The sequence below is a fragment of the Notolepis coatsorum genome (assembly GCF_963971535.1).
Source record: "Notolepis coatsorum genome assembly, chromosome: 18".
Lineage (NCBI taxonomy): Eukaryota > Metazoa > Chordata > Actinopteri > Aulopiformes > Paralepididae > Notolepis > Notolepis coatsorum.
The window spans coordinates 42,387,777-42,406,542 of NC_140182.1; the positions used below are offsets into that span (position 1 = coordinate 42,387,777).

At 45.4% G+C, this 18,766-nt stretch overlaps 1 protein-coding gene across 1 annotated transcript in view; it reads left to right on the forward strand.

Moving 5' to 3' along the window:
- Positions 1-13,685, forward strand: part of pclob (piccolo presynaptic cytomatrix protein b) — a gene marked incomplete at both ends in the record, with an annotated part of 168,151 nt that extends 154,466 nt beyond the window's left edge. The window contains 3 exons of the mRNA XM_084335184.1: positions 3-27; positions 769-914; positions 13,542-13,685. Coding sequence (XP_084191310.1) covers positions 3-27; positions 769-914; positions 13,542-13,685 — 315 coding nt within the window. The remainder of the gene's footprint in view (positions 1-2; positions 28-768; positions 915-13,541) is intronic.
- Between the last annotated feature and the right edge of the window lie 5,081 nt (positions 13,686-18,766).

An 18,766-nucleotide genomic window follows, 5' to 3' on the forward strand; every position in this document is an offset into this window, starting at 1 on the left:
AGTTCAAAAGCCCAGACCACCTTCCAGGTCAGGAAGATGTATTGATGTGATTTTGTGTGTGTGTGTGTGTGTGTGTGTGTGTGTGTGTGTGTGTGTGTGTGTGTGTGTGTGTGTGTGTGTGTGGTGTGTGTGTGTGTGTGTGTGTGTGTGTGTGTGTGTGTGGTGTGTGTGTGGTGTGTGTGTGTGTGTGTGTGTGTGTGTTGTGTGTGTGTGTGTGTGTGTGTGTGTGTGTGTGGGTGTGTGTGTGTGTGTGTGTGTGTGTGTGTGTGTGTGTGTGTGTGTGTGTGTGTGTGTGTGTGTGAGTATGAGGGGCCGTTGAGGTTGTACACTAGTGAAAAGCTCTTATGTATACTAATGAAAAGCTCTTACATAATACTAGTTAAAAGCTCTTACGTTCACTATTGAAAGCTCTTGTATATGGTTTTAACGGCCCCTCATATATGTGTGTGTGTGTGCGCGCGCGCGCATACAGACTCACATACAGACATGCACACTTGTAAATGTGTGTTTGTACTGTAAGTGTGCCTGTGTTCCTGTTTGTATTCAATGCAACTTTGTGCATGTGCGTGTGTGTGTATGCACACGCAGGTGTGCATACAGTAGCCTACATGCACACAGACATGCATTATGCATGTAAATGTGTGTTTTTGTACTCAATGTGTGACGCGTGACAGTCTCATCTTCTCTCATTCACGAAGTCTACAAGGTGAGAAATGCTCTTGAACTTGCCATGCATTATGTGTGTGTGTGTGTGTGTATTATCTCCAGACCTGTATGTGAAGCTGTACGTGGTGAACGTGGCCACTCAGAAGAGAATCATCAAGAAGAAGACCAGAGTGTGTCGACATGACAGAGAGCCCTCCTTCAACGAGACGTTCAGATTCCCCCTCAATCCCACTGGACACTCCTTACAGGTATGACAGAGGGTGGACTGGCTACATGTGTCTGTTGAGCCCATCAGTGTAAGGATTACTTTGCTATTTTGAACCAGACACATAGAGACCATCATGTGCCCTGTTACAGTGATAGGGCCACCGTATAGCTGCGAGTGCCGTCCTTCGGATGAGACGCTAAACCGAGGTCCCGACTGAATTCGGTCATTAAAGAACCCAGGACGCCTATCGCAAAGAGTAGGGGGTTCCCCGACGTTCCTGGTCAAATTCTCAATCAGGTCTCTGACATCAAGGCCACCTAATCATCCCTTCCCCTTAATTGACTGATATCAATCCCTGTCTCCTGAGCCGTTCAGCCATTGTGTAGTGTGATGTGTGCCTGGTGCCAGTGTATGGCAGCCATTGAGCCTGCGTAGCCCAAGGTTGGGTGCTACCAGTGGTGGTGAAGGACGCAATTTCCACCCTACATTGTAAAGCACTTTGAGTGTCTAGAAAAGCGCTATATAAATGTAATGATCATTCATTCATTCATTCATCATTTCACTGATCAGTCCAGTATTGAGCTAGCTACAAGTTATCTGCAGGTTCTCACTGGGCTACAATAGACAATGGGCAATCATAAATCCTTTGCAAAAACAACGATAAATGAATGTGCTTTTTCAGAGACGGGAAGCTCAGGGTGTATTCTTACTGGTCTCGGTATACTCTCCAATCCGAATGTTGAAAACGGTCAATTTGAAACAGTTCCATTTGAAACAGAACCGTTTTGCCTACCGCACTACGCACTGTAAACCTCCGCACTCTAGCTAGTTGTAGAGAGGGGCGGGCCATAGAGCACGTAGAAATGTTGGGATTGTTTATTGTTGTTTATTAACACTTTAAATGCCCAGCAGGGGGCGCACATTTAGTGCTTGAATGCCCACATCCACTTCAATGTTAGCATTAATATCGCCTAATCTATGTTTTAAATTATGTGTCTAATCTGGCCGTCGCATTATCAATGACCTATTTCCAGTCAACATTGTCTAAGCAGATTGTTTTTTTATCAGTTAATTTCCGTTTCATAGCATTTAGAAAACCCCTCGTTTTCACGAAAAAAAAGAGGATTCCATGATAATCGCTGATGTACTGTAATATTCTAGAACGTTGTCATTTGTCGGCCTATTTATGAATAGTTTTCAAATAAACCCTAGATTATCGATAGTATATGTGTACGTGTGCACGCTAGTGCCGCACGCTGAAAATCGATTCTCTCAGTTCCTGATCGCTTAGAGTCAAACAGCCATATCACAAAAAAAATAAAAAGCTTATATCTCCGTGAAAACGGGTCTGATTATCCTAAGACTGGTAACATAGATTCCTTACCTGAGATCAGATGGTATCCAAATGGATTATTCCAATTCCTGATCGCCATTCGAAAAAATCGATCCTTTTATTGATCCACCGCAAAACACATAATCCCTGCTGCTCTGAGGGTCCAGCATGAAACTGATCGACCCCGGTTACATGAGTGAGAAGTAAAATGTGGAGTCCGGGTATTTTTTTCTCATTCATTTTCACTGAGTCCAATCCAAAAGGGTGAATTACCATCTGGGAGACGATAGGGGGCCCTTTTTCACATCTGAGCGCCTGGGGTGGCTGATTTTCCAACGGTAGACTCGGTTGATGAAATATGAATTCAGATCGCTAATAAAAAAAAAAAAAAGAGAGAAAAAAAGAAATTCAACCCGCGGGGGGTAAACCCGAGAAAAACTCGGGTTGGGCATCCAAAGTGTGAGGATCCCCATTAGCTGGACGCCTTGACGTCGAGCTAGTCTTCCTGGGGTCCAAGACAGACATACACAAACATAAATACATACATAATCAAGTGATCATAAAACATAAAACATAAAACATAAAACATAAACACATACATAATCAAGCAATCCATAATCCTAATAACAAAAAGATAAAATCAATTTCATTGGTCATAATTTTTTTTCTTTTTAAATAAGACAATCATGTTCATTATATTTACACATTTCACAGGAGAGCAAACTGAGACCAGTAAGAATACACCTTGAGCTTCCCACAAGCACATTGTTTTTGCAAAGGATTACCCATTGTCTGCTGTTGTAGCCCAGTGAGAGCCTGCAGGGAAATTGTAGCTACTGTAGCTCAATACTGGACTAGTGAAATGATGGTCTCTACTGTATGTGTCAGGTACATTGTAGACAGACCGTGGATATGGTCTAAGGTCCAAAATAGCACGTTATTCTTTAAGACACGAAGAGAGAACAGAGAACAGCAATGGAAGTTCCAAGTCTGTTTATTTTGTCCTTACCTCACATCTCAGATGTTCTGCAAAAAGATTATTCCAATTCCTGATCGCCATTCCAAATATCGATCGCGTTTATTGATCCAACGCTGGGTACTCGAAACACATAATCCACGCTGTTCTGAGGTTCGGCGATGACTGCAGTAGGCTCGGGTTACATGCCTGAGAAGTAAAATGTGGATTCCGGATTTTTTTTTTCTCATGCATTTTCATTCAATCCAATCCAATGGGTGCATTACCATCCGGGAGACGATAGGGGGCGGTATTTTCCCTGTTCGAACTCATAGACAGCCCCAATGATAACGTGAGGCTAGAATGATGAAAAATGAATGGATTTAGCTAATAACGATTAAATAACGAGATTTCTCGTCCTTGGCACTCAACGCATGGCATTAACTAACGAGATTTCTCGTGGCTGGCACTCAAAGTGTTAAGAGAAGGAATTGGTGCTTGAACTTGTGTTAAAAATAGTGCTTTAGTTGACTGAGGTAATATTGAGGGTGCTGTGTTGAAATAAAATAAAATAATAAACCGTTAATTCATAGAAGAAAGGGATGGAAAGTAAAAAAATTTACCAACGTCAGCATCACGTCAGCATTAACCAGTGAACACTCAGCATGGAGAGAGGGTGTGTTTGATATGCTGACCGGGCAGTATGGGTCATTGTTAGGCACATTGGAAAAGATGACTCAGCTATTGGAAGTCTGCTAACATGTTTGTGAAACACTGGTAATAAGCCAGAACATAATGGGTAGCCATCATAAAATAGCTGTTTGTCCCCTTTTGATGTGAATATTGGCAGGAGAGGAGTCGACGTGTTCGCATAGCATTCAAATGTTTCACAAATAATACAAACAAAATGTACTGTGATGCCAAGAATGTGCAAACGTTCAGTCGGGGAAAGGCAGACAAAAGGAGCAGCTGTCTTTGTGTGTGTGAAGATGGGTAAATGTGTTAGCGAGAAGGTGGAGCGTGGTGAGTGTTTGGAGGTAACAAGCACAACAGTGACCGTCTGCCTGTATGTAAAGATGTTGTCTTCTCAAACTGTGTGGGAGATAAATGCGCAAACCCCTTTGTAGCCGAACCCACTGTCGGGACTGCTGATTGCCACCTAATGCCCTATTTGTCTACGTTCACGCTGCAAGCCTTAGTGCTCAATTCTGATTATTATTTTACTTTTTTGTTTGTCTGTTCACATGATCAGATTCCAGTGTGAACTGGTCACACTTTTGAACTGACGTGTGCAAATAGATAACGGACATAAACATGGAGGACACTGAGGTCACGGTTTAGGTTTATGGTTTAATTTTAGTGCTGTCAATAGATACAAAATAATAATAATAATTAATCTCACAATTTTCTGTTATTAATCTAGATTAATCTAGATTAAAAATAGCATTTTTCTACTTAAGACCGAAGCTTGTAACAGATATTTACTTGAGTAAAATCATGGAATTAATGTAAAATCAACACAAATAAAGTATATTTAGATTCAAAGACTATTTTAATAGCTTTCTTTGACTACAGTTTCTCTCCTGTGAAATACAAATGTTCAACAAAACCATCAACATTGACTCAGCTAAACCTTTTTCTTATATCCGCGGCGTTAAGATTGAAGATTTTTCACTCCATAGATTAATCTAGAGTAATTTATTTTAATGCTTTAAATAATTTGTATTAATCTCCAAAATTAAAGCATTCATTTTGACAGCTCTAAATTAATTTATAAGTTGGTGTACAGTGGAGGCCAGCTAATTTATTTTTTTTATTTTTTTTTAAATATTTTTGCACAAATCTTCCAAATATTCACGAGACATCTTTCCACAGCATAATATGCAACATCCAAAAAAATTCTTTTAGGCCAGCTAATTTGTGAGCAGATGACAATGGGGGCGAGGAGGAGGTGAAAAGGAATAATATATGTCATGAAAAAACATGATATATATTGTATAAGCAAAGAAAAGTGCTCAGATTTGGTCCACTTTTGCCTGCAGTCTACTCTGAACGCAGCCATAGTGTCATAGATGCTTCACATCTCGCACGCCTGGGGCTAGACCAAAGTGGACGGAAGCGCACGTGTGGATGGGCTGCGTTCTATGTTGTAATGTGCATAGGCTGATTTGCACAACTCACACACACACATGCATAATGCACGTGATGAAACAGTAATATCGTGTAGCGACCCTGATATTTGCCAAATGGAGAAACACATCTCAGGGCAGTGAGCGAGAGCAACATGTTACTTGATCTACCTTCTGCATCCTGGACATGTTATACCTTCTGTTAGTCTGCATCCTGGACATGTTATACCTTCTGTTAGTCTGTTATGTTATACCTTCTGTTAGTCTGTTATGTTATACCTTCTGTTAGTCTGTTAGTCTGCATCCTGGACATGTTATACCTTCTGTTAGTCTGTTATGTTATACCTTCTGTTAGTCTGTTATGTTATACCTTCTGTTAGTCTGTTAGTCTGCATCCTGGACATGTTATACCTTCTGTTAGTCTGTTAGTCTGCATCCTGGACATGTTATACCTTTTGTTAGTCTGCATCCTGGACATGTTATACCTTCTGTTAGTCTGTTAGTCTGCATCCTGGACATGTTATACCTTCTGTTAGTCTGTTAGTCTGCATCCTGGACATGTTATACCTTCTGTTAGTCTGCATCCTGGACATGTTATACTTTCTGTTAGTCTGCATCCTGGACATGTTATACTTTCTGTTAGTCTGCATCCTGGACATGTTATACATTCTGTTAGTCTGCATCCTGGACATGTTATACCTTCTGTTAGTCTGCATCCTGGACATGTTATACCTTCTGTTAGTCTGTTAGTCTGCATCCTGGACATGTTATACCTTCTGTTAGTCTGTTATTCTGCATCCTGGACATGTTATACCTTCTGTTAGTCTGCATCCTGGGCATGTTATACCTTCTGTTAGTCTGCATCCTGGGCATGTTAGTATGTTAGTCTGTTAGTCTGTTATGTTATACCTTCTGTTAGTCTGCATCAAGGGTATGACTGGAAGACTCCTCTGGATCCAAATGATCCCAACTGTGTTCATGTGTGATGATGTTAGTCCCCATAGCAGCCATGTCACTGTAGTGAGACGACCATTTAGTAATAACTATTAGTAATTATATAGTAATTTAGTTTAGTAATTACTGTATTAAACTCCAGTAGTAACATATCAAGCACAAATTTGGTATATGATATGATATGATATTAGCATTTATAATGCGGCCCCCCAGCCAATTTTTGCATCGGTCCGGGGCGCAGCCCGGGGGGAAAAAATAATAAATGGACAGGACAAAGAAACAGGGAACCAGGCAGACGGACAGACAGAGAACATAAGAACACCTCAGACACACAACACAACGGCAAAGTAACTAGTGATCATCCAGAGCGAAAAGGTGGGTTTTAAGAAAAGCCTTGAATGTCTGTACGGTGTTGGCATCAGCGTTTCCGTTAGAACATATTCGTGCCGGTCTGAGTGTCCTGCAAGATTTCTATCCCCGGACATATTCCTGAAATTCCGGTCAGAGTTTTAAACAGCAGTCTGTTATAATCACATTTTTATGAGCTAACGAATTCCGTTATATTGGACATTTGTATTAATTACATCAAGCGAAGAATGAGAAATTGATTTGCAGAATCAAATTACTATCTCTCGCCTCCCAAGTTAGTGTGATACGCTGATCCAGCATCAAGCTCAGGCTCGCACTGCAGCAGCTGTCACACGCACCCCCAAATGAATCTCGAGTCGACATCGCTTCACCTCGTTGTATCAGACACGTCACACATATCATAATGTTCAACTTCACACACAGCAAACTGTAGTTGATCATCACATTGCCTCGTTTGCATGCAGAGAGCGAGAGGACGAGCCACATGCTCGTAATGCGTTTGTTGATTTCATTATAGCCTACATTTAGTTATAATCAATTATATGCATTACTATGTGACACGGCAGTCAACCAACAGTTGCATTATGATTAAAAAATGTCAACACTTACTCACCCCGTCTCGTTCTGCCTATCCGTTTTGTACCTGCGACTAGATCCCCATTGCATTGGAACAGGTGGACTTCTGCGAGGCTCGCAACGGTAGCAGCAGACTGGGGATGCTCTTTGTGGTTCAATCAATAAAGTGTACTTTGTGTACGTTCAATCAATGTTATCTCTCGTACATCATAGACGCTAGACTACTAGACTATAATGTCGTACCTCAGCCAGGAGAATTTAACTTTCCACTCGGGCCGCCGCCTGAACGCTCGACATTTGTTTATTTTCCGCGGGAGCATCGGCGGTCTCTGTGACTTCAGAAGACTCATCTTCGTTGTCAATGTCATTATTATTAGACCTGCTTGTGCTTGGTTTCATGAAATATTTGTTAGGTTTAGCTTGTTTGGCCATCTCTCTCTCTCGCTCGTATAGCTGTTTGTCGTTATTATGGTGGCCAGACAGGCTCAAAAAAAGAAAAAAAAATATTCACATCCGAGCGGCGCCATCCGCGCTTTATTAGAGCGAAGCACAATGAAACAAATGTAATGATTGTTTCATTCATCGCATAGGCTATTTAATTTTAGCCTATTTTAATACAATTCAAATAATAAAATTGTGCTTAGAGGAATTATTTCCACCGGACATTATGACCGGAGATATTTAAATATTCGGACTTCAACATATTTTGCCAGTCAAATACCGGTAATTACCGGCTAACGGAAACGCTGGTTGGCATACTTGATCTTGAGGGGTGTAGTGCCCGGAGGAAAGAGGAATAAACGGAGGTAACGTAATGTTTGTTTAATGTACAAAGCCACGTCAGTAAACAAGAACACAAGAGCACAAGAATCGCCAGCACAGTAATGAATGAATAACAGCGAGTGCAACCGCAATAGATGTCCCCTCTGGCCGCGGTGCCAGATCATTAGTTCCCTCCCACTACACAACATAGTCAGAGGAGAACACGAACCAATACTGTAGTCACTACACCAGCCCCCCCAGTGTTCACCTCAATATACGAAATCTTCACGGTGAGGAGGGCGTATGGCCCGGCCCCTACGACTGTAGGTAAAGTCAGGAGGTGCGGGAGGGGGTGTGACAGCGTCCGTCACATCCTCCTGCCGAGCAGGATGGGGGTCAGAGGGGTCGCAGGGGGGAATGGCCCCGGCGTGGCAGGGGAGGTAGGACCGGGGGCCGGCCCCTGCGCGGCGGCAGGGCCAAGTCCAGGGGAAGTTCAAGGTCCAAGTGTGCCGGCTTGAGGCGATCCACGGACACACACTCAGGCCTACCCCCACGTCGACCACAAAGTTCCTGGCCCTGGCCTCGATGACGCGGAAGGGTCCGTCGTAAGGAGGGCGTAGCGGAGTCCTGTGGCCATCGTGACGGATGAACACGAACCTCGCAGAGTGCAGCTCCGGGGGCATCCTCGACGTAGGGACCCCATGCTGCGTAGTTGGGACCGGGACGAAAGTCCTGGCGCTGTCCAGCAGCGAGGCGCGCTGAGCAGCAGCAGACCAGGGCTCTGTCGACCTGGGAATAAAGTCACCGGGGACCCGTAGCGGCTGTCCAAAAACCAGCTCGGCCGACGACGACTGGAGGTCCTCCTTTGGTGCCGTCCTGAGCCCCAGCATGACCCACGGGAGCTTGTCCAGCCAGTTGCCGTCCGTGAGGCTGGCTCGAAGGGCGGCCTTCATGGAGCGATGAATACGCTCGCAGAGCCCATTTGCCTGCGGATGGTAGGCGGTCGTACGGTGGAGCTTGACCCCCAGACTCCCCGCCACCGCCGCCCACAGTTCCGAAGTGAACTGTGAGCCACGGTCAGAGGAGAGATCAGCCGGGGTGCCGTAGCGGGAGACCCACACCGCGATGAACGCCCGGGCCAGGTCGGGGGCCGCCGCTGAGGAGAGCGGGACCGCCTCCGGCCAGCGAGTTGTCCTGTCCACCATGGTGAAAAGGTAGTTGTATCCGTGCGAGGGGGGCAGTGGTCCTACCAGGTCCATGTTGACATGGTCGAACCTCCGCTCGGGCACGGAGAACTGTTCCAGGGGGGCCTTGATGTGCCGATGCACCTTGGCGCGCTGGCAGGCGGTGCACGTGTCGACCCAGGCTCTCACATCCCTCTTGAGCCCCTGCCACACAAATTTCTCCGACACCAGTCGCGAGGACGGCTTCCTGCCAGGGTGAGACAAGCCGTGTATGGCCTCGAAGGCAGGGCGCCTCCAGTTGGCTGGGACCACCGGCCGTGGCTGACCCATGGAGACGTCGCACAAGAGTGTAGCCCCCGCGTCACCGAACACTACCTCCTCCAGGCGCAGTCCAGCGTCCGACGACTTGAGAGCTTGGATGGCAGGATCGGCGGCCTGGTCCGCAGCCATGCTGACGTAGTCCAAACCCAGCTGCACCGCACCGACCACCGCCCTGGAGAGACAAATCCGCCACCTGGTTGGACTTCCCAGCAACGTGCTGGATGTCCGTGGTGAACTCGGACACGTAGGCGAGCTGGCGCTGCATGAGGACATGGCGTGCGTGAGCGGCTTATGGTCCACGTAGGCCGCAAACTCGCGTCCCTCCAGCAAGAAACGGAAGTGCCTGACAGCAAGCCACAGCCCGAGGAGCTCCCTGTCGAACGTGCTGTACCTCTGTTCCCTGGGCGACAGCTGGCGGCTGAAGAAGGCAAGCGGCTGCCAGGCGTCCCCAACCCACTGCTCGTACACCACTCCCACAGCAAAATCAGAGGCGTCCGTGGTGAGAGCGGTGGGCGCCGAGGGCGAGGGGTGGGCCAACATGGCCGCGCGGGCCAGGGCCTCCTTGGTGTCTTGAAAAGCCTTGACCCGCTCCGCCGTCCAGTCCACCGGCTGCTTCATTGTCTTGCCCTTCTGGGCGTCGTACAGAGGCCGCAGGATGTGAGCGATGTGGCGGAGGAAACGATAATAAAAGGTCACCATCCCGATGAACCCCTTGAGCTCGCTGACTGTGCAGGGGCGCGGAAATGCGGCGACAGCTTCCACCTTCGAGGGGAGGGGGGTCACCCCCTCTGCGGAGACCCGGTGCCCGAGGAAGTCGATGGCGCCCCGCCCGAACTCACACTTCGCCGGGTTGACGATCAGCCCATGCTGGCTGAGCCGTGAGAACAGGGTTCGGAGGTGGGACAGGTGCTCCTCCTCAGTGGCGCTCGCTACGAGGATGTCGTCCAAGTAGAAGAAGAGGAATGGCAGGTCCCGGAGCACCGAGTGCATGAGGCGCTGGAAGGTCTGCGCCGTGTTCTTCAGGCCGAACGGCATTCGCAGGAACTCGAAAAGCCCAAAGGGCGTGACGACGGCCGTCTTGGGGACGTCCTCGGGGTGCACCAGCACTTGATGGTACCCCTGTACCAGGTCCACTTTTGAGAAGAAGCGATTGCCTGCCAGGTTCGCCGCAAAGTCCTGGACATGCGGGACCGGGTAGCGGTCAGGCTTGGATGCATCGTTGAGGCGGCGGTAGTCCCCACATGGGCGCCACCCACCGTCTGACTTAGGGACGATGTGCAGGGGAGACGCCCAGGGGCTGTTCGAGCGCCGAACGATGCCCACCTGCTCCATGTGCGCAAACTCCGCCCTGGCGACGGCCAGCTTCTCCGGGTTGAGGCGTCTGGCCCTGGCGTAGAGGGGAGGCCCACTGGTCTAAATGTGGTGCTCCACCCTGTGTTTCACCGTGGGTGCGGAAAAAGTGGGCTTGCCCAGGTCGGGGAACTCAGCGAGCAGCCGAAGGTACTGGTCACTTTCGGCGAGTGTATTGGACCACCCGCCGTAGACGGCCTCCCCCTGCGTACATGCAAAGGAAGCGAAAGTCTGCGAGTTGACCAGGCGCTTGTTCCCCACGTCCACTAGCAGGTTGTGGGCGCACAGAAAATCCGCGCCAAGGAGGGGGAATGTGACAGCCGCAACGACAAAATCCCACGAAAAACATTGTCCACCACCCTTGTGCCGTAAGAGCGGGTGGGCGTGCCGTCCGCACCCGCCAACTATGGACCGCGCTCTTCTTTTGCCACATCCGACCTCTCTGCCGGAATGATGCTCCACTGGGCACCCGTGTCGCAAAGGAAACTGCGACCAGAGGCGGTGTCTCGGATGAAGAGCAGCCTGTTGGTTACGCCAGCGCTCAGGGCCACTACTGAGCGCCGGCCCTGCCGTTTCCCGTAGGTCTGAAGGTGCAGGGTGAGCGGCACCGTCTGGCCTTGGCGCCAAACGTGGCATGGAAGAAGCAATGGCCCGCTGCGTTACCGTGCTGACCAGAAGGCCTGGTGTCATCCCTCGCTCTCCTGCGACGGTCCGGTGGCGGGGCGGTTGCGGGAGCGAGCAGGTCGGTGGACCGCTGAGGCATGGCCAAAACGAAACGGTCCGCCTCCCTGGCCAGGGCGCGGGGGCCCACGATGTCGGTGTTGGCCAGTGCCATCCTCACCTGTGCCGGCAGCGTGCGCATGAACAGCTCCGTAAAGAGGATCATGGGGTCTTCTGTCCCCAGCAGATTCAGCATCCTCTCCATGCGGGCAGAAGGTCTCTCGTCTCCCAATTCCGACATAGCAAATAGGCGGCACACCCTCTCTGCAGCGGACAGTTCAAATGTATCTAGCAGTAGGGTCTTGAGGCGCTCATATTTCTTCGTCGCCGGGGGATCAGACAAAAAACCTACCACTCGAGCTGCGGTGGAGCTGCCCAACACTGCCACCGTGTGGTTGTACCGGTCGTCGTCGTCATCCACGTTGCTTTTGTTAAAGTTTGCCTCCACAATAGCAAACCATGCAGCCGGAGTCGCCTCCCAGAACTCAGGTAGTTTGAGCGGGGGCATGCGCGCACCACACGCTTCCCTGACGGGGGATGGTGATGGCTGCCGATGGCCAGAACGTCTTCCTCGTCCGGACGTTTTGAAAGAATGTTCGTTCGCTGATTATTGTACACAATTCGTCGTAACAAAAATCCACGTCGGGGTCACCAGTGTAGTGCCCGGAGGAAAGAGGAATAAACGGAGGTAACGTAATGTTTGTTTAATGTACAAAGCCACGTCAGTAAACAAGAACACAAGAGCACAAGAATCGCCAGCACAGTAATGAATGAATAACAGCGAGTGCAACCGCAATAGATGTCCCCTCTGGCCGCGGTGCCAGATCATTAGTTCCCTCCCACTACACAACATAGTCAGAGGAGAACACGAACCAATACTGTAGTCACTACAGGGGGAGCTTATTCCACAGTGTCGGCGCCATCACTGCAAAGGCCCGGAAACCCTTTGTCACAAGTTTGGCCCGCGGGACCCTCAGACACAGTTGGTAATTTGATCTGAGGGACCTGGAGCTGATGTGTTGGACCAAGAGTTCCTCAATGTAGGCTGGAGCGAGACCATTGAGGGCTTTGTATGTGAAAAGCAGATTTTTAAAATTGATTCTCTTCCGGGAGACCAGAGTAGAGGGAATTGCAGTAGTCCAGTTGTGAGAAAATGAGCATGGTGATGACTTTATGAAAGTCGCTGGGGGAGAGGAAGGACTTGATTTTTTAGATGATGCACAGTTGGAAGAAACAAGACTGTACTACTGATCTTACTTGTTTATGGAAATTGAGATCTGAGTCAAATAAGACCCCAAGGTTTCTCACATTGGGTTTCACCAAGGAGGAGAGGCTTCCCATGTTTCTGGAGCTCTGAGTGACTGCGGTGGGGGTGCCAAACTGAATGATCTCCCCCTTGCTCTAATTTAACTGTAGGTGGTTTTGTGACATCCACTCCTATACATGTAGTGTGTGAACCAGAAAATGTAATGTAAATGTAACCTGTTTTGCAAATATGATTTTGAGAAATGCACTGTAAACATGAGATTTACAACTTTTTTTTAATTTTTCACTCATAATAATTTCATTAATTAATTAATTGTGAATAACATGAAATAATAATTAAACTCATTGACAATGGTCTTCATTCTTCTTCAACTTCTTTATCACCCGTGGTCCTGGGATGTTTACTTCTGAAGTTATGAAACATTAAATAGATTCAGAACAATACAAAAACAGGCATAAATAACCCAAATTCAGCATCTGTCCATGCTGGCGCACTGGCACACCGAAGTAGAACAAACCCAATATTATTGTTATTAGCTGCAGCTGTGTTTGCCTCTCTATGACATGCTTCTGAATGTTCGTTGTGAAAAGGGCTTATTATCTGAGGGCCATGTTCTTTTTTTTGGGTCAGTTATGTTCAGATTGTCAGAGAATTAATGCGTGAACTGACAAATCAAGCAGGTTTGAGTCATAATAATAGGGTGAACAATGCATGAGAATAGTGATTTTCTTGTCTGTTTATCTCCAGCTGTTCCTGGTGTCCAATGGAGGCAAGTTCATGAAGAAGACTCTGATAGGAGAAGCCTATATCTGGCTGGACAAGGTGGACATGAGGAAGAGAGTGGTCAGCTGGCACAAGCTGTTGGTCAGCTCCAATCAGACCAACCCCTGAAGATCCCCCCCTCCCCAAATATGGTAAGATTGAGAGAGAAAATAGACGAAGAAGATGATGACAACGACGATGAAATATTGGAGAAGAGAACGACAGAGGACTGGAAATCCACGCCGTTTACCTCCTCAGTTTTTGTATCCTGACACTGCCAGACGCACACGTCCACCTCTCCCCACATCCAACCTCTGTTGTCTCTGGAATGCACCTGCAGTATGCAAAAATCACAACAGAAACCTACAGACTCAGCAGCTATATGGCGACGTCCCTCTCTCTGCAGACCCCTTTTTATTTGATTCGTTTTTTATTTGTTTTGTTTTGTTTTTTATTCATAATCACCTTTTTTTGCGATGTGCCATTGGGCATACGTTCCTGTACCCAGAGAAGGGAAAGGGGGGGGGATGGGGATTTAACCGTGATCACCGAATACTGGGTGTGTCCTGTGTTTCCCCTCAATGAATTATCATTGTTTTATCATAATGATGGTGATGATTGTGATATTTGTGTTGGGTGTGTTCATTGGTGGTCTTGAAATATTGAATAGTGAAAGAATGAACAATGTATATTGTATGAGTGAGCATCAGGTAAAAAAGGAAAACAAACCTATGTAGAACAGAATCAATTAAGCTTGCTAGTCCATGAAGATAAAATGGACATGGTTCAGACTGTAGATATCGCACACAAAGAATATAGATCATATCAGAGACTCACGCTGTATAGTGTGGTATTTATTTAACAGATACAGAGTATATCTAAATACAGATTATAAGGATAAACTGTCCTCTGAAACAGCCATTGTCTATCATGTAGATTATCATATAGACATATTCTCTTCAAGGTTGAGGCAGTGGGTGGCGCACAGACAATCCAGTAGGCTACTTTGGTCTTGGGTGTTATGCAGTTCTTTCAGTGGCTACAGTGAAGGCAGACCTACGGAGGCTCAATGGAGTTCGGGGGAGGGAGCCGTACCTCCTCTGGTTCTTGTGGTCACAGAGTGACACTGTGAGATGTTCTACAGGGCTCTGACGAGTTCCACCTGTAAAGGTCAGGTCCTCCGTGAAAAAATAAATGCAATCTCACTGGCATGGCATGTTACATTGTGAAGCAGGTTTGAATCGTAACGAAAAGGGAAGATGTATTTTAGAGCAGATTCGTATAAGCCTGAAGCGCGTGCCGTGCTAAATGTTACAAGCCAATGGTAGATGATGACAAATTTGTTTACTTTTTTTGGAGCAACTGATTCGTTAGCGTCTTTGTGTTTTTCATAAACATTTCGCTTCGAGACTGACAGGGTTTGTTCCGTCTGTGTAGCCGATCCAGTAATCACTCTGTGATTCTAGTTGGGAGACGTCTGTAATTCTCAACAGTTGTGTCAAAACTACAGGTTTTGGCTCCCTGTCCTGTGTGTACTAGCGTTTGCTCCCCATGGTTTTCTGTCAACAAAAAAAAGAAAAGAAAAAAGCTTTCCCCCCCCCCCTTCTTTCAGTCATATTCCCATCAGGTGTGTATCTGATGTGTCTACCTGGCTGTATGCTGTAAGCTCTCTATGCTGTTCTGTGTCAGTGACTCCTCTCATTGCAACACAGTGGACCAGCCTCTTTCACTGCCTGCCACCAAAGCGCTCCGGCCCACACTGGGGTTCAGTCCTTCAGCATGGGGCAGAGGACCACTCCCAATGCATATGGGGCTAGGGCTCAGTACCAATCTAGAATGGGCTACTGATGTACTGATCTAGTGATGTCTTTTTTTTATTAATTTTTTCATTTTCATGCATTATAATGAAGAGCATGGTCAGGTGACCCTGGGTTCTGCTGTCCGTGTTATTTAGGCATATCACAGGGCCAATGCAATTGTATTATACTTGCACGATAACAGAGGAGACGGAGATGCAAGACCTTGCGTCAAGATGTCACATTGCACTCATAGTAAAGGGGATGAAAAGAAAAAAACATATTGTATAAATAATAACACAGAAAGATAAGTGTTTGGTTTTTACAGAAAAGGATTTTGTTGTGCCAACCTTGCTTTATTACAAATCCATCGGTTCTGTGGAAGTAATTCTATGCAACATAGATGTGTTTGAATGCATTTTTTTCTTAATATGTCATGTCTGTGAGCATATCGTCTGAAAACAATGTATCCTGAGAGAGAATTTTAATTATTTGTACATCATTGAAGAAAAATATTAAATATATTGATTTTTTACTGCTTTTAAAATATATTGATGTTAACAACAGTTAACATGCACATGAAGCTTGTGCACTTTAGTATTATATTGTTTATTTTTCTTGTCTTATTTTAAGTGTCATGACATGCAAGTTAAAATGTTTGTGTCTCTATGTTGAAATAGATTGAATCATGGTGTACGTGGTGGAGGATTAAAATAACTGTACCGTGCATTTTGTATCTATATGTGACAAAGGAGGGGGAAAAAACACTTTGGGGTTCCTAACACAATGCACAACCTGAGGATTAATCAACCATAATACACACATCCCCATAGTCTACCTAAAGGTTTGAACAAAATGAAGACATTCTTTACAACACCCGGTCATAACTGTTCAGCCCCTCGTGTTTCATTAAAGACTTCCCTCGAGTTCAGTACTGTTTGTTCTGATCAGCTGTTGCTTGTAAATGTAAAACCATCCGTTCATTGTCGCTATGAGGGGTATGAATGTGACACGTTGTTTGATCTGTGTACATACAGTATTTACTTTCTACAAAAGGTTTGAATGTTTATATTGTCCGAGGTTTGAGCATGTGAGTGTCAAAAAATTTGAAAAAAAATCACAAATGGCTAAAATCTATAATTGTACAGCAATCGTCTGTAGTGGTGTAAAGGGGAGTTGACTGATCAAACTGTGTGCCGTCAACCAATGACTATCTGTGAAACAATGTCGAATAAATGGGCTGAAACAATGCAGAAAGGAAGAAATCTATTCAACTTCAATAGTTGTCTGGACTTCCTGTTTTGGATGTTGCATGTTTCGTTGATGGTTCGTCTGTATATTTTGCTTCCGGATTATGTTTAAAAGAGAGAATATGTATAGATTTATCTGTATGCTGACTGTATAGAGATATGCTTGTAAAATTGTCTTGTTTTTCACTCGTGTGTAAAAACAAAGAATCTAATGTTATGGTTTTGTGGTTGTACACAGGATGTGTTGAGATATTATGCAAATTGTGCTGTAAAAAATATCGGCTGTTGCCCCTGAGTCTAAAGAATAAATATAAAGAAGAGATTCTATTCCACGTATTTGACCATGTTTGGGTTTGTTCTGTGTTTTGTTAGCGTGGGTCCAGCTCTCAGAATCTGTGAGTGAATGGGTGAATGTGAGGCATACGTTGTAAAGTGCTTTGGATAAAAGCTGTTATATAAATTAGGTGTATTTACTGTACCATTCCTACCCCATGTGACCTTGTGACAAACAAAAAAATATATAATTTGTTGTTATGGCTGATACTGGGGCAGGATCAGCGAAGAGAAAAACTAAATAACTGACCAAGGAAGGTAGAATAGATAAAAGATGGAAAGAGATGCAGGGATTAACGTTACAATTATTCAAAACTGATCCTGAATTTGCCTTTCTCCTTGACAGGTACAGTATGTAAATGTCACAGTGGAAATTACTGTAATACATCTTGCTAATAATGTAACATTTTATGCAGTGGTGGAAAGTAGTAGTGGAAAGTATTTTTACTCAAGTATGCCTACTGTACTTAACTCATTGGGCGCCAGCGTTATTGACCATTTTAGCAATGTTTGCAGACCCATCGTCTGTTCTGTATTATAGCTATGGAGACAATAGTATGGCTCATTTGACAGGCATTGTTCATAGTCCATCACTGACTAATCAGTTAATTTCTACATACTGTAGTGTGTGCGCTATTAGACGCTAAACATCGCCCCTTTCTTCAAGGAGCGCAAGATATGACGCGTTATATGCAATATGCCCAAATCATTCTGGTTGATCACCTGAAACCCCAAATACTTCCAAATCAAAGGTATATACCATGTACATATGTGTCTTCACAAAATCATCAAGGGTCGTTTTAACTAGAAACTGCGATCGTGTTTGTCGAGCATGTTTTACGTCTGGTAAAACACGACACTGTGATTGGTACAGAAGCATGTTTTACGTTAAAAAAAGACCAGCAGGTTACCTAAGATAGACCTTACCTCAGTCAGAAAGTACTCCAAAATTAATAGATCCCAGTCGATCCCATGGCGATCGCAATTACTCGTGTATATTGGGCGTGGCTACCATATGGGAAAGCTCTGAGGCACCAAATCTTCCACTGATTGCTATGTTGTGATCCACTCCTAGGCGGAAACAGCCGGAAGTAAACTCAGTACTGGGGACAAGTGATATCCCCAGTTCAAAAGGTAGGTGATACTGCCACCTGGTGAGATTCAATCTTCATTACAATTCCAACATAGGCAGATGAGCCAGAGAGGCCCAGGGAGCTCCGGCCGAGTGTATAGAACGGGGATCAAAGGAAAAAGATCAAAGGATCATTCAAAACCTGAGTATACTTGGGTATGGCGCTCAACGCATGGCGGAGAAACCCGACTATACTCGGGTATGGCGCAGAATGAGTTAAGTAACATTTTTCATTTCAATAGAACTTTACTTTACAATAGTACTTTTACTCCACTACATTTCAAAGGAAATATTGTACTTTTTACTCCACTACACTGTAAAATGTTTCACCCTAAAGTTACAATAAATTACTGGCAATATTTTGCATGACTTTTACAGTAAGATTCACAATAATTTACTGTGAATGGCTTCACAGCAATGTGTTGTACTTTCACAGTAATGGTAGTACAATACATTGTTGTGATTTCACAACTTCATACTGTAAGAAATTACTGTGATATTACAATAAATTACTGGCAATATTTTGCATGACTTTTACAGTAAGATTCACAATAATTTACTGTGAATGGCTTCACAGCAATGTGTTGTAATTTCACAGTAATGGTAGTACAATACATTGTTGTAATTTCACAACTTCATACTGTAAGAAATTACTGTGATATTACAATAAATTACTGGCAATATTTTGCATGACTTTTA